This window comes from Scyliorhinus torazame, chromosome 3 (genome assembly GCF_047496885.1).
Source record: "Scyliorhinus torazame isolate Kashiwa2021f chromosome 3, sScyTor2.1, whole genome shotgun sequence".
NCBI lineage: Eukaryota > Metazoa > Chordata > Chondrichthyes > Carcharhiniformes > Scyliorhinidae > Scyliorhinus > Scyliorhinus torazame.
In genome coordinates this window covers 354,795,608-354,810,649 of record NC_092709.1, presented here as the reverse complement: position 1 = coordinate 354,810,649, position 15,042 = coordinate 354,795,608, and the positions used below count along the sequence as shown (strand labels likewise).

The window sequence follows — 15,042 nt, the reverse complement described above, 5'->3', positions numbered from 1 at the left end:
CAAGGTTTTTGTTCCTGTTCCAGTGCCTCCCCATTCTTATCCCAAAGGCCTTCTTTAGACGGGTCAACATGAGTAAAACGAGGTTTGTGTGGGCGCGACGGACTCCGAGGGTGAGAAGGGTGTTCCTGGAGCGGAGTAGGGATGGGGGGCAGCTTACGCTGCCCAACCTCTGTGGGTACTACTGAGCCGCCAATACGGCGATGATGCGCAAGTGGGTGATGGAAGGGGAAGTGAAGGTACGAGTCTGGAGGCGCTGGCAACGGCGCCGCTGCTGCTCCCTCCAATGAGGTATACCACGAGCCCGGTGGTGGCGGCTGCCCTGAAAATTTGGGGGCAATGGAGGCGGCACAGGGGGGAAGTGTGGGCCTCGGTGTGACCCCGATACGGGGGAACCACCGGTTTGTCCCAGGGAGAATAGATGGAGGGTTTTCGGGGTGGTACAGGGCAGAGATAAGAAGGTTGGGAGACCTGTTTGTGGATGGGAAGTTCGCGAGCCTGGGTGAGCTAGAGAAGTACGGGTTTTAGGTATCTACAGGTAAGGACGTTTGCCAGGTGGCAAGTGGTGGAATTCCCGCTGCTGCCGCCATGCATGGTATAGGACAGGGTGCTCTCGGGGGCATGGGTTGGAGAGGGGAAGATCTCGGCAACATACCAGGCGATGCAGGAGGAGGAGGAGGCCTCGATGGAGGTGCTGAAAAGTAAGTGGGAGGAGTAGTTGGGGGAGGAGATTGAGGAGGGGACGTGGGCAGATGCCCGAGGGAGGGTGAACTCTTCCTCTTTGTGCGCGAGGCTCAGCCTCATACAGTTTAAGGTGCTGCACAGGGCACACATGACCGGGACAAGGATGAGCCGGTTTTTTGGGGGTGAGGACAGGTGTGGTAGGTGCTCAGGGAGCCCAGCAAATCACACCCATATGTTCTGGGCGTGCCCAGCACTGGAGGAATTTTGGAAGGGCATAGCGAGAACGGTGTCAAGGGTGGTAGGATCCAGGGTCAAGCCGGGCTGGGGGCTCACAATATTTGGGGTGGCAGAGGAGCCGGGAGTGCAGGAGGCGAAAGAGGCCGGTATTCTGGCCTTTGCGTCCCTGGTAGCCCGTTCGGAGGATTCTTCTTCAGTGGAAGGATGCGAGGCTCCCGAGCGTGGAATCCTGGATCAACGATATGGTGGGGTTTATTAAATTGGAGAGGGTGAAATTTGCCTTCAGGGGATCGGTGCAAGGGTTCCTCAGAACGGTAGGCAATGGTCAGCAGCAGCAGCAACCCAGGGGGGAGGGGGGGGTTCGATTTTATTTTTGTTTGTCTATACTGGGGGATCTGAGGGGGTGTATATATTTGCTTTGTTTGCTATGTGTTTCGGCGGGAGTTAATATATTATTTACGTATAGGGGGGAGGGGGCACTGGGTTGTTTTGTTTTGTATTTAATTCTATTGGGTTCCTTTTACATTTTGTTGTTGATATTTTGTGAAAACTTTAATTAAAATTATTTTTTTTAAAAAGAATCTATCTGGCTCTCCCTTTTTAAAAAATATATTTTTATTGAAGCATTTGCAAACTTTTTATAACAACAAAGAAAACAATAATAACATAAACATCAACATGGTAAACTAGACATTTCCCACCCAACCCCTTCTGTACATCCCTTAGCCACACTGCACCTACCCGCCCCCCCTTCACAATGCTGCTGCTGCTGACATTTTAATTTTCCCCGAGAAAGTCGACGAACGGCTGCCGCCTCCGAGAGAAACCCAGCGTTGACCCCCTCAAGGCAAACTTTATTTTCTCCAGCTTGAGAAACCCAGCCACGTCACTGACCCAAGTCTCCACACTCGGGGGCTCGACTCCCTCCACATTAACAGGATCCGTCTCCGGGCTACCGGGAGGCAAAGGCCAGAACGTCGGCCGCTTTCACTCCCTGAACTCCCGGGTATTCTGACACTCCAAAGATCGCTATCTCTGGACTCGGCACCACCCGCGTACCGAGCACCTTGGGCATTGCCTTGGCAAACCCCTGCCACAAGCTTCGGGCATGCCCAAAACATATGGACATGCTGGGCTTCCCACACACCTCACACATCTATCCTCTACCCCGAGAAACTTGCTCATCCTCGCCGCCGCCATGTGTCCCCGGTGTACCACCTTAAACTGTATTAGACTGAGCCTGGCACATGATGAGGAGGAATTAACCCTGCTTAGGGCGTCTGCCCACAGACCCGCCTCTAACTCCCCATCTAGCTCCTCCTCCCACTTGCCCTTCAGTTCCTCCACCGGGGCCTCCTCCACCTCCAACAACCCCTGATAGATATCCAACACTTTCCCCTCCCCCACCCAGGTACCGGACACTACTCTATCCTGTATCCCCCGTGGCGGGATTAGCAGGAAAGCCAACACCCGTTTCCTCAGAAAGTCCCGGACTTGTAAATATCTGAAACCATTCCCCGGCGGCAGCTTGAAGTTGTCCTCCAGCGCCTTCAGACTGGGAAAGCTCCCGTCCATGAATAGATCTCCCATCCGTCTAATTCCTGCTCTCTGCCAACTCCGGAACCGTGCGAACCTGTGGTTATTGCAAATCGGGGTCCAGACTGACGCACCCTCCACCTTCTTATACCTCCTCCATTGCGTCCAGATCCTCAGTGCCGCCACCACCACCGGACCAACAGGCCGGCGAGAACGGCAGAGGTGCCGTTACCAGTGCTCCCAAACTGATGTAGCTCTGCCTTTAAAAGAATAATTGATCCTGCATCCACTGCCTGGTGAGGAGAGTTCCAGAGATTCCCAACCATCAGAGAAAGAATTTACATCATCTCTGTCCTTAATGGGCCACCCCTTATTTTTAAACAATGGTCTTTAGTTCTTGATTCTCCCACAAGAGGGAACATCCTCTTCAGGGTGGCACGGTAGCACAGTGGTTAGCATTGTCGCTTCACAGCTCCAGAGTCCCTGGTTCAATTCCCGGCTAGAGTCACTGTCTGTGCGGTGTCTGCACATTCTCCTAGGCCCAGCTTATACATGGTAGATCCAAAAACATCTGACGATCCAAATGCAAGCAGCACCAAGAGCTTCAGATAAAGGATACGTGACCTATGTGTGTGTGTCTTTGCATGCACACATATATGTTTGTTTGTGTGCCTGTTTTTCATATATAGGTACATATATTTTCATGCATGTGTACCTTTGTGTGCACATCCATGTTTGTGTACATATATAAATATAGTTGTGAATGTGTGCACAGCTGTGTGTGTATGTATCAGCGTGGATATTTGAATGCACAACTGCATGTATTGTTGCCTGTATGTTTGTGTGCATGTGTATTTGCTCGTGTGTGCATGTGCATACAGATTTGCATGTGCTTGCGTGTGTACACTGAACAAGGGCCAGGCAAGCTTGGACGTGATGCTCTCATTGTCCATTCAGGGTTGAACCGAAGTGTCCCTGAACGACTAACCATGAAGAAATCACTGCTATTACACACCATAGAGACTGGTTAGACTGAACAGGAGCCGGTAGAAGGTGAGAAAAGAACATTTGCATCACAAAGAAACCAACACACTTCACCTGGCTGTGAAGGGAAAAGGCTGTTGAGCTAAAGGGGGAGAAATTAGGAGGGATAGCCAGAGGCTTCATCAAAGGGGTTGTTTCTAAGATGGGCTATGAAGGCAGAGTTCTTTTTCGTTTCTTCCTAGGATGAGAGTGCCTCTAGCAAAGCCGGCATTTAATACACAGCCCGGATTGCTTTGAGTGGTGGGCAATAAAGGGCGTGGCAGACAGAGCAGCATCAGAGTTTGGAGAAGAAACTGCAAAGCACAACTGCTTACAGTGTGACAAAAAGAGGGGACAGGCAATGTTAAGTAATGGGTTAAGAGACATTCCAATTAGTTGTCTCATTTATGTTAAGTATCCAATAATTGACACATATGTAAAGGGGCTTCAGGTGGCCTTTGTGTCAGGTGATGTGATGTGAAGAGTTTTGTGCAGAGTCTGTTGAAGTAAATTAAAGGTGTTTGTGGAAAAGGAGCAGAACCTTTTGACTCTTTATACAACAGCAGCTAAACATCTAACGGGCAATGCCAGGCAGAGGAATGCAGCGGTCTCTGGGGGTGGCAGGTAAAGCAGAATAACGCCACAGAGATAGGGAGGGGGCAATGCTGTGGAGGGAATTAAACAGCCAACATGATTAGATGACGCTGATGTTAAACTGAACATGATTAAATATCACAAGTTATAAACCAATGAATCGGAGTGCCCCGATAAGTTTATACCATAACTGAACAATTGCTCCGCTCAATAGGAGTACCTAGCACAGGTTATACAGATGGAAGAGGAAATGGAAAGAGGAAACGGAGAGACAACAACAGCAGAAACTGTACCTCACCCTCATGCAGTGAATTGCAATGCTGATTCTTGTTAATGGAAACGGTCTCCAGGCTTGTCTATATATAATTGTGCTCGTCTCCCATTGGCCAACTCTGAGAGCACGAGTCAGGTCCAGACTTGTTGCTTTCTGTTTACTAACAGTTACCCTAACACACACACACACCTCATGATGAATGCACTGAGGGCCTCAGCTTGGTCAGAGTAATGCAGGCAGAAACTCTGTTTATTTCATCCCAGATTCATTCACTTTCATATTTGGCAGAACAAAGGATAAAGTGAGCATTCCAAAGTCAGCAACACTTCAATCAGTTTGCTCGCACTCACTGACAAAGCTAGCTCACGAGAAAAGAAGTTGTTTCCGAATATTGAAGAATAATCCTCACCACATAATTAAACAACTGATATTTTTCTCCACTTCACCCAAACACAGGCCACACAACTCGTAAACCATTTTCAGCAGCCAGGGTCAATATCCAATCAGAACTGGTGTCTCACAGGATTCGATACAGAGTAAAAGTCCCACTACATCCCCCATCAAACACTCCCAGGACAGGTACAGCACAGGGTTAGATACAGAGTAAAGCTCCCTCGACACTGTCCCCATCAAACACTCCCAGGACAGGTACAGCACGGGGTTAGACACAGAGTAAGGTTCCCTCTACACTGTCCCCTTCAAACAATCACAGGACAGGCACAGCACGGGGTTAGATACAGAATAAAGTTCCCTCGACACTGACCCCATCAAACACTCCCAGGACGGGTACAGCACGGGGTTAGATACAGAGTAAAGCTCCCTCTACACTGTCCACATCAAACACTCCCAGGACAGGTACCGCACGGGGTTAGATACAGAGTAAAGTTCCCTCGACACTGTCCCCATCAAACAATCCCAGGACTGGTTCAGCACAGGTCAGAAACAAATACACTTTCTCAACCCTACCTGGGAGTGGATGAAATTATTGGATGTTTGAAGTAATTCTGCTTTGATTTCTTCAATCTTCCTCCTGTCCTCTTCAGCCAGGATTGCGAGTGGGCCAGGAGACTTCATTCGCAGCTTCATCTGTCCCTGACCTTGATCAAAAAGATGTGGTCAGATTCTGCTCACCTGAGCCCTCAGTATCACCCCTCCCTGTCCCCCTGAGTACACTGTGATTCTTCAATAAAGCACCTGGCCATTTTGTTAGTCTGAGGCTGGGTGGCTGGGATGCCTCACGTTTTCATTCTGATAACTTCTGATGTTCCCACACACTGCATGCCCCCTCCCCAACCCCTGCTGACAGCTTAATTTTTCTCAAAGAAGTCGATGAACGGTTGCCACCTCTGGGAGACCCCTGCCAACGAACCCCTCAACGCAAATTTTTGTTTTTTCGAGTCTAAGAAACCCCGCCATGTCGCTAACCCACACCCCCGACTTCGGGGGCTCCGGGTCCCCCCATCCTAGTAAGATCAGTCTCCAGGCCACGAGGGAGACAAAGGCCAGGACGTCGGCCTCTCTCGCCCCATGGGCTCCCGGGTCTTCCGACACACCTAAGATCGCCACCTCTGGACTCGGCACCACCCTCATTTGTAATACCTCTAACATGACGTCAGCAAACCCCTGCCAGAAACCCCTTAGACAAGCCCAAAACATATGGGCATGGTCCACAGGACCCCCCCGCATAGCGCCCACACCTATCCTCAACGTCCTCAAAGAACCTGCCCATCCGGGCCACAGTCATGTGTGCCCTGTGGACCATCTTAAACTGTGTCAGGCTGAGCCTGGCACATGACGAGGACGCATTAAACTCTCCTCAGGGCCTCCTCCCATAATCCGGCCTCCAACTCCCCACCCAACTCTTCTTCCCACTTTCTCTTCACCTCTCCTATCAGGGCCCCCTGCCACTCCATCAGCTCCTTATCGATCTCTGAGACCTTCCCCTCTCCTACTCCTGTTCTCGACACCACCTTATCCTGTAGCCCCTGGGACGGCAGGTACAGGAAAGTTGAAACCTGCCTCCGCACAACATCCCTCACCAAGTGTTTTATTTATGGGCAGCATGGTGGCGCAGTGGTTAGCACTGCTGTCTCACGGCACCGAGGTCCCAGGTGCGATCCCAGCTCTGGTTCACTGTCTGTGTGGAGTTTGCGCATTCTCCCTGTGTTTGCATAGGTTTTGCCCCACAACACAAAGATGTGCAGGGTAGGTGAACTGGCTGTCCTAAATTACCCCTGAATTGGAAAAAATGATTGGGTACGCTAAATTTTAAAAAAAAATGTTTTATTTACTCATCAATATCTTTCAATGCTCCCTTTATAAATTGAACCTCCTTTAACTGAATCATCAAACTCTCCCAGGACAGGTACAGCACGGGATTAGATACTGAGTAAAGCTCCCTCTACACTGTCCCCATCAAACACTCCCAGGACATGTACAGCACGGGGTTAGATACAGAGTAAAGCTCCGTCTACACTGTCCCCATCAAAAACTAACAGGACAGGTACAGCACGGGGTTAGATACAGAGTAAAGCTCCGTCTACACTGTCCCCATCAAAAACTAACAGGACAGGTACAGCACAGGGTTAGATACAGAGTAAAGCTCCCTCTACACTGTCCTTATCAAACACTCCCAGGACAGGTACAGCACGGGGTTAGATACAGAGTAAAGCTCCCTCTACACTCTCCCCATCAAACACTCCCAGGACAGGTACAGCACGGGGTTAGATACAGAGTAAAGCTCCCTCTACACTGTCCCCATCAAACACTCCCAGGACAGGTACAGCACGGGGTTAGATACAGAGTAAAGCTCCCTCTACACTGTCCCCATCAAACACTCCCAGGACAGGTACAGCACGGGGTTAGATACAGAGTAAAGCTCCCTCTACACTGTCCCCATCAAACACTCCCAGGACAGGTACAGCACGGGGTTAGATACAGAGTAAAGCTCCCTCTACACTGTCCCCATCAAACACTCCCAGGACAGGTACAGCACGGGGTCAGATACAGAGTAAAGCTCCCTCTACACTGTCCCCATCCAACACTCCCAGGACAGGTACAGCACGGGGTGAGATACAGAGTAAAGCTCCCTCTACACTCTCCCCATCAAACACTCCCAGGACAGGTACAGCACGGGGTCAGATACAGAGTAAAGCTCTCTCTACACTGTCCCCATCAAACACTCCCAGGGCAGCACGGTAGCCTTGTGGATAGCACAATTGCTTCACAGCTCCAGGGTCCCAGGTTCGATTCCGGCTTGGGTCACTGTCTGTGCGGAGTCTGCACATCCCCCCCGTGTGTGCGTGGGTTTCCTCCGGGTGCTCCGGTTTCCTCCCACAGTCCAAGGATGTGCGGGTTAGGTGGATTGGCCATGATAAATTGCCCTTAGTGTCCAAAATTGCCCTTAGTGTTGGGTGGTTACTGGGTTATGGGGATAGGGTGGAGGTGTTGACCTTGGGTAGGGTGCTCTTTCCAAGAGCCGGTGCAGACTCGATGGGCCGAATGGCCTCCTTCTGCATTGTAAATTCTATGACAGGTACAGCATGGAGTTAGATACAGGGTAAAGCTCCCTCTGCACTGTCCCCTCAAACACCCCCAGGACAGTTACAGCAGAGGGTTAGATACAGAGTAAAGCTCCCTCTACACTGTCCCCATCAAACACCCCCAGGACAGGTACAGCACGGAGTTAGATACAGAGTTAGCCCCTTCTACACTGTCCCATCAAACACGGCCAGGACAGGTACAGCACAGGATTAGATAGAGAGTAAAGTTCCCTCTGCGCTGTCCCCATCAAACATCCCCAGGACAGGTACAGCACGGGGTTAGATACAGAGTAAAGCTCCCTCTACACTGTCCCATAAAACACTCCCAGGACAGATACAGCACGGGGTTAGATACAGAGTAAAGCTCCCTCTACACTGTCCCCATCAAACACACCCAGGACAGGTACAGCACGGGGTTAGATACAGAGTAAAGCTCCCTCTACACTGTCCCCATCAAACACTCCCAGGACAGGTACAGCACGGGGTTAGATACAGAGTAAAGCTCCCTCTGCACTGTCCCCATCAAACACTCCCAGGACAGGTACAGCACGGGGTTAGATACAGAGTAAAGCTCCCTCTACACTGTCCCCATCAAACACCCCCAGGACAGGTACAGCACGGGGTTAGATACAGAGTAAAGCTCCCTCGACACTGTCCCCATCAAACACCCCAGGACAGCTTGTTACCTGGTGATGACAATATAAACAGGAAGTGAATACAAGGATTTCCAAGGCTGCTAACTGATTCTCTCACCGTGTATTCTGTGTATCCCTTTGTCTGCAATGCTGATGTGATTACTTTCCAGTGTTGCATGACTTTGATCTCGGAGCAGGCTGGATACTCGTGCAGCTAATGAGTCAGTACTGCTGTCCTCCTCATGTCCTCCACCGGCCCTGCTGTCGTCTCTGAGCACGTGGGCCCTCTCAGGATGGCCAGCGAATTGAGGAAGGGACAGGGGTGTTCGTGGTTTGGACGCAGTCAGTTTGATGGGGTGCGAGCAGGATCCAGAAAACCCTGCCCATTGCTCAGTGCCCGATCGAGCAGCAGTGGCCCAGCTACACCCCTCAGGTTCAGCTCTGCCCACACGGGAAACCAAGGCTGGCTGTGTCGCTCCTTCTCCGCCTGCGGTTATGGCTCGTCTCTCGCGGGGCTCCTGCCAATCCCCCTCTCCTGGGAGTGTGTGAGCAATGCTGCTGGTGTTCCAGACCGTGGGAGGTGTCCTGTGACCTTGACCCACTCCTGTTCTGGGACCTTCCCCCAAAAGCCTGTTAGACCGTGGACTTGTGACTGCCCATTGAGGAGGAAACTCACTCTCTCCATCCTTTGCCAGCGTTGCAATCTCGTCGCTATTGGAGCTGAGTTTATCTGGAAGGAAGTGTGAAGTGATGGAGCCCTGCTGGTTGGTCAGAGGAGTTCCTGTTTCACCGAGCAGCTTACGGATCTCAGTCAGAGTCTTCAAACCGATGAATTCATCCTCATGGTGCGGGTGAGAGAGTCTCCAGCTGCGTGTGCCGGGTGAGAAGGCCTCCACCCCCTCTCCAATCATTTGGACACCAGAAGCAGAAGCGTCAGCGGGCAGTCTCTTGCTGCCAGGGGAGGGGCAGAATGGCCCGGGCTCATGGGTGACAGCTTCAGGGACGCTTTCAAAACCGTGTGAAGGCCGCCCAACTCTCCTGGAAACAGCCTTGGTGTTCAGGCTCGCTGTCGCATTCAGCAATGGAAGGCTTGGTTTGCCTTCCCCTTCAGGGAAGTGGTCCGGGATCAGCTGCGTGTGGCCTGCATGCTGGTTGAAGTCTAGCTGTCTGGTGACAGAAGGACACACAGAGCTGCACTGACTGACAGCTGGATGTGTGACCAGCCCCGGTGACAAATCGGTCCGATTCGGGGTGTCCCGGCCTCTGTCAGAGCCCATGGTAATGGACGTGCTGTGGGTCAGGGTATCAGTGTTGAAACTGCATCTTGAAACATGATCCAACAAACAGGGTCCTGCAATTTAAAGGTCAGCATCAGCAAATTAACAACATCTAAAGATCCACCTCTCAGTGTTAATGAAACAATTATAAAATCCTAGCATTTTTATTTTTCGGAAAATAGGAGTGGAAAATATGATCCTTTTTCCTGGTGTCTGGGAGCAAGGTCTTTTGGATAACTGAGCGGTCATACAGACCAGCTTGGGCCCTGGTCTATAGTTTATTAGCTCACCTCAGCAGGGACGACAGTTGTCAATGTGGCAATTTCTCTCCCAGAAAATAAGATTAATTTATTCATTAGCCGGATGTGTGCATCACTGGAAGGCATGCAATTCTCCATGTTCCCAGTTACATTGCGAGATGGTGGTGGTGAACCATTTTCTGGAACTGCTACAGACCTTGTGCAGTAGTTGGCAGCAGGCAGTATTGATGAGGGAGTGGATATCATGGTCACAAATGGGCAGATTCACCCCCAGAGGTCAAAGAAAGGGATGGAGTGGGCGACAGGAAAACGAGTCAATACCTTTTGCCTTTGCAACATTTAACAGGAGGAATTTTCTATTAATCCGATATAATGTCAGAGGGGCAGATCGACAAGCCAGAGTCGAGAGAGGTGGTGAAGAGGTAGAACTGAGAGTCATCAGTATGTGGAAGCTGGTTTTGTTCAAGACGGGAATTAATAACTTCTTGGTCACAAATGAATTAAAGAGTGAGGGCATATAACGGGAATGTTTTGCAAGTTCAGTCATCTGACATAAATCAGAAATAAATCTCTACTGGACAGACACGCCAACCTCACTCTGAATGAGCAAAAAGGTTAGGAGGGGTTATTGGGTTACGGGGATAGGGTGGAAGTGAGGGCTTAAGTGGATCGGTGCAGACTCAATGGGCCGAATGGCCTCCTTCTGCACTGCATGTTCTATGTTCTTCACTGAATAGACACTCCAATCTCATTCTTCACTGAACAGACACTCCAATATCAATCGTCACTGAATAGACTCTCCAATCTCACTCTTCACTGAATAGACGCTCCAATCTCACTCTTCACTGAACAGACACTCCAATCTCACTCTTCACTGAATAGACACTCCAATCTCACTCTTCACTGAATAGACACTCCAGCCTCACTCTTCACTGAATCGACACTCCAATCTCACTCTTCACTGAATAGACGCTCCAATCTCACTCTTCACTGAACAGACACTCCAATCTCACTCTTCACTGAACAGACACTCCAGCCTCACTCTTCACTGAATAGACACTCCAGCCTCACTCTTCACTGAATAGACACTCCAGCCTCACTCTTCACTGAATAGACACTCCAATCTCACTCTTCACTGAATAGACACTCCAGCCTCACTCTTCACTGAATAGACACTCCAATCTCACTCTTCACTGAATAGACATTCCAGCCTCACTCTTCACTGAATAGACGCTCCAATCTCACTCTTCACTGAATAGACTCTCCAATCTCACGCTTCACTGAATATACACTCCAATCTCACTCTTCACTGAATATTCACTCAAATCTCACTCTTCAATGAATTGTCACTCAAATCTCACTCTTCACTGAATAGACACTCCAATGTCAATCTTCACTGAATGGACACTCCAGCCTCACTCTTCACTGAATAGACACTCCAGCCTCACTCTTCACTGAATGGACACTCCAGCCTCACTCTTCACTGAATAGGCACTCCAATCTCACTCTTCACTGAATAGACACTCCAGCCTCACTCTTTACTGAATAGATACTCCAATCTCACTCTTCACTGAATAGACACTCCAATCTCACCATCCACAGAGTACAGACCTCATTCCTCCCTCATTCCTCAGTCAACACACACTCCAACCTCACTCAATACAGGCCCCATAGCCAAATATGCTGCCCGAGGTCTTACCTTCTGCATCCTGAAATCCTTTTGTTGTTTCTGCAACTGCTTGTCTCAGTCTTTTCAACTCCACTGGGGTAAAATCCAGCTGTCTCGATGGTCCTTTCGGCCCTAAGATGCTCCCTGGTGACTGGTTAATTCCCAGATTCTGTAGATAGATCTGAGGACCATAAAATATGTTGTGTCAGAATCTGGAGTTAATTAGGAGCAGTCCCCCACCTCCCAAAGGCCTCTTCTGCCCGTTGGGTCATCTGGGACACCGTACCACAGACTCTGGCCAGTCCTGCTACAGGTCTACACCCAATGTTATCCTCACTCCTTTTATTGCTCCTCGGCAGCCCAGCGCTCACCCCGCTGAGACCTTCTTCATCTCTGAAACCACGTGATGAAGATGGTTATACTGGCTGGAGGAGCCCAGGGGATTGGAGATGCTATATCAGCATGACAGAAAGCAGGGAAGAGGAAGAATTGGAATATTTTGGGGTTGCCAAGTTGTAATTATTGGGGTAGTGCAAGAATCAGTGCTTGGGCCTCAGCTACTTACAATCCATATTGATGCGTTAGGTGAGGAGACTGGGGGCAATGAATCCATGTTTGCAAATGATGCAAAGGCTCGGTGGGAAAGTCAGCTGTGAGAAAGAAGATGATGAAGCAGGGGGAAGGATTTTAACTTTCTAGGCTCACGAGGAGTGCGGGTCGCTCAGATAAACACAAGTTCCCTGTTTGGAAGAATAGGCTTGGTTTCCAATCGGGCAGCAAGAGTCCGGAGGTGGTTGCAGGAACTATAGTACAGAGAGAATGGATAAACCATATCGTCACGTGCCACTTGACATCATCTGTGTTTCGTGGCCCCTGAAGACAGGCTGATGGAAATGGGTCTATCATACTTTGTCATCTCGGTTTACCAAAAGATCACTGAACTGTATGACAGAGATAAAGTGGGCACTGCATTTAATTAAATAGAATTACATAAAATGTACAGCACAGAACAGACCATTCAGCCCAGTCAGTCTATACTGGTATTTATGCTCAGCTCAAGCCTCCTCCCATCCTTGTTCTTCTAATGTGAGCGGCAAATCCTTCTATTTCCTTTGCTAGCTTCAATTCAGCTGTACTGTTTGCCTCAACCACCCTCTCCCTCTGGCAGCAATGTCTGAATCATGATATTTTGTTCTATTAATAATATTGTAATAATCTTTATTATTGTCACAAATAGGCTTACATTAACACTGCAATGAAGTTACTGTGAAAAGCTCCTAGTCGCCACACTCAGGCGCCTGTTCGGGTACACAGAGGGAGAATTCAGAATGTCCAATTCACCTAACAGCACGTCTTTCGGGATGTGTGGGAGGAAACCGGAGCACCCGGAGGAAACCCACGCAGACACGGAGAGAACGTGCAGACTCCGCAATGACAGTGGCCCAAGCCGGAAATCAAACCTGGGACCCTGGAACTGTGAAGCAACAGTGCTAACCACTGTGCTACCGTGCTGCCCTTATGATCAAATTCAAAAATGATCACATGAAAATTATTGCAGAGAAAACGTGTCTTTTGAATGTGTGTGTGTGTTCGTGAGTGTGAGTGAACGTGTGTGTGTGTATGTGAGAGTGTGTGTGTGTGTGTGTATGTGAGAGTGTGTGTGTGTGTGTGTGAGAGAGTGTGAGTGCAAATGAGAGTGCGTGTGTGTGAGAGAGAGTGAATGAATGTGTGTGTGTTGGTGAGTGCGAATGAGTGAATGAGACAGTGTGTGTGCGAGTGAAGGTATGTGTGTGTGTGGGTGTGTATGTGTGAGAGAGTGTGTGTGAGAGAGTGTGAGTGTGATAGAATGAGAGAGTAAGAGTGTGTGTATGTGTGAATGAGAGAGTGTGAGAATGAGTCAGTGAGAGTAAATTAATTTGAGAGAGAGAGAGAGAGAGAGTGTGTGTGTATGTGAGAGTGAGTGTGTGTGAGACAGCGAGTGTGAGGAGAGAGAGAGAGACTGTGTGTATGGGAGAGTGAGTGTATGTGAGAGAGCGAGTGCGAGGAGAGAGAGTGTGTGTGTATGGGAGAGCGAGTGCGTGAGAGAGCGAGTGCGAGGAGAGAGTGTGTGTGTGGGAGAGAGTGTGGGAGAGTGAGTGCGTGAGAGAGTGAGTGAGTGCGAGAGAGGGAGAGAGTGTGCGTGTGTATGAGTGTATGAGAGAATCAGTGAGAGTAAGTGAGTTTGAGAGAGTGTGTGTTTGTGTGTGAGAGTGAGTGAGTGAGTGAGAGTGAGTTTGAGAGAGATTGTTTGTGAGTAAGTGATCGAGTGTCTGCGCGTGTGAGTGAGTGAATGTGTTTGTGTGCGTGTGTGAGTGAGAGTGTGTCTGTGAGTGAGTGTGAGTGAATGTGTGTGCGTGTGAGTAAGTGAGTGAGTGTGTATGTGAGTGAGCGAGTGAGTTTGAGAGAGTGTATGTGAGTAAGTGATTGAGTGTGTATGCGCGTGTGAGAGTGGGGTTTGTGAGAGTGAGTTTGAGAGAAAGAGTGTGTGAGATGGAGAGAGAGGAGAGGGGTGCAAGAGAGTGGATGTGAGAGTGAATAAGTGAGTGAGATCAAGTGAGTTTGTGTGAGAGTGAGTGAGTGTGAGAGAGAGGGTGGGTTTGAAAGAGTCAGTGAACGAGAGTAACAGTCCGAGAGAGAGAGTGTGTGTGTATGTATGTGAGAGGGAGTGTGTGAAGCGTGTGTGTGTGTGAGAGTGTGTGTGTGTGTGTGTACTGTTCTATGTTCTAACTGAGAGGCTTGCTCGGCCATTTCAGAGGACATTTAAGAGTCAACCACATTGCTGTGGGTCTGAAGTCACATGTAGGCCAGACCAGGTCAGGTTGGCAGATTTCCTGCCCGAAAGGACATTAGTGCACCAGGTGGGTTTATATGACAATCGACGATGGTTTCGTGGGCATCGTTAAGACTTTCAATTCCAAATATTTTATTGAGCTAAAATTCCACCACCTGCCGTGGTGTGATTCGAACCCAGGTCCCCAGAGCATTATCCTGGGCCTCTGGATTACAAGTCCAGCGACTGTAGCACGATGCCACAGTATACCTAACCACTGCCATTTCCATTCTATCTCTGTCATCTCCTCCAGCTCTGCAACCCTCTGAAAGACATTCACTCCTCTCATTCTGACCTCTTCAGTGGCCCCAATTTTAAACACTGCCCATTGGTGGCTGTACCTTTAGTTGCCTCAGCCCCAAGCACGGGAATTCCCTCCCTAAACCTCTCTCCCTCCTTTTTGATGCTTGTCAAACCTACCTCCCTGGCACTGAGCCACATAAGG

At 49.6% G+C, this 15,042-nt stretch overlaps 1 protein-coding gene across 4 annotated transcripts in view; it reads right to left on the bottom strand.

Moving 5' to 3' along the window:
- The window catches only part of LOC140409349 (uncharacterized), a 96,834-nt gene that overhangs the window by 31,824 nt on the left and 49,968 nt on the right, over positions 1–15,042 (bottom strand). For all 4 annotated transcript variants that reach the window (XM_072497770.1, XM_072497771.1, XM_072497772.1 and 1 more), the window contains 3 exons: positions 11,759–11,909; positions 8,641–9,873; positions 5,312–5,442 (listed from right to left, as the gene is read on the bottom strand). In XM_072497770.1, coding sequence (XP_072353871.1) covers positions 5,312–5,442; positions 8,641–9,873; positions 11,759–11,909 — 1,515 coding nt within the window. The remainder of the gene's footprint in view (positions 1–5,311; positions 5,443–8,640; positions 9,874–11,758; positions 11,910–15,042) is intronic.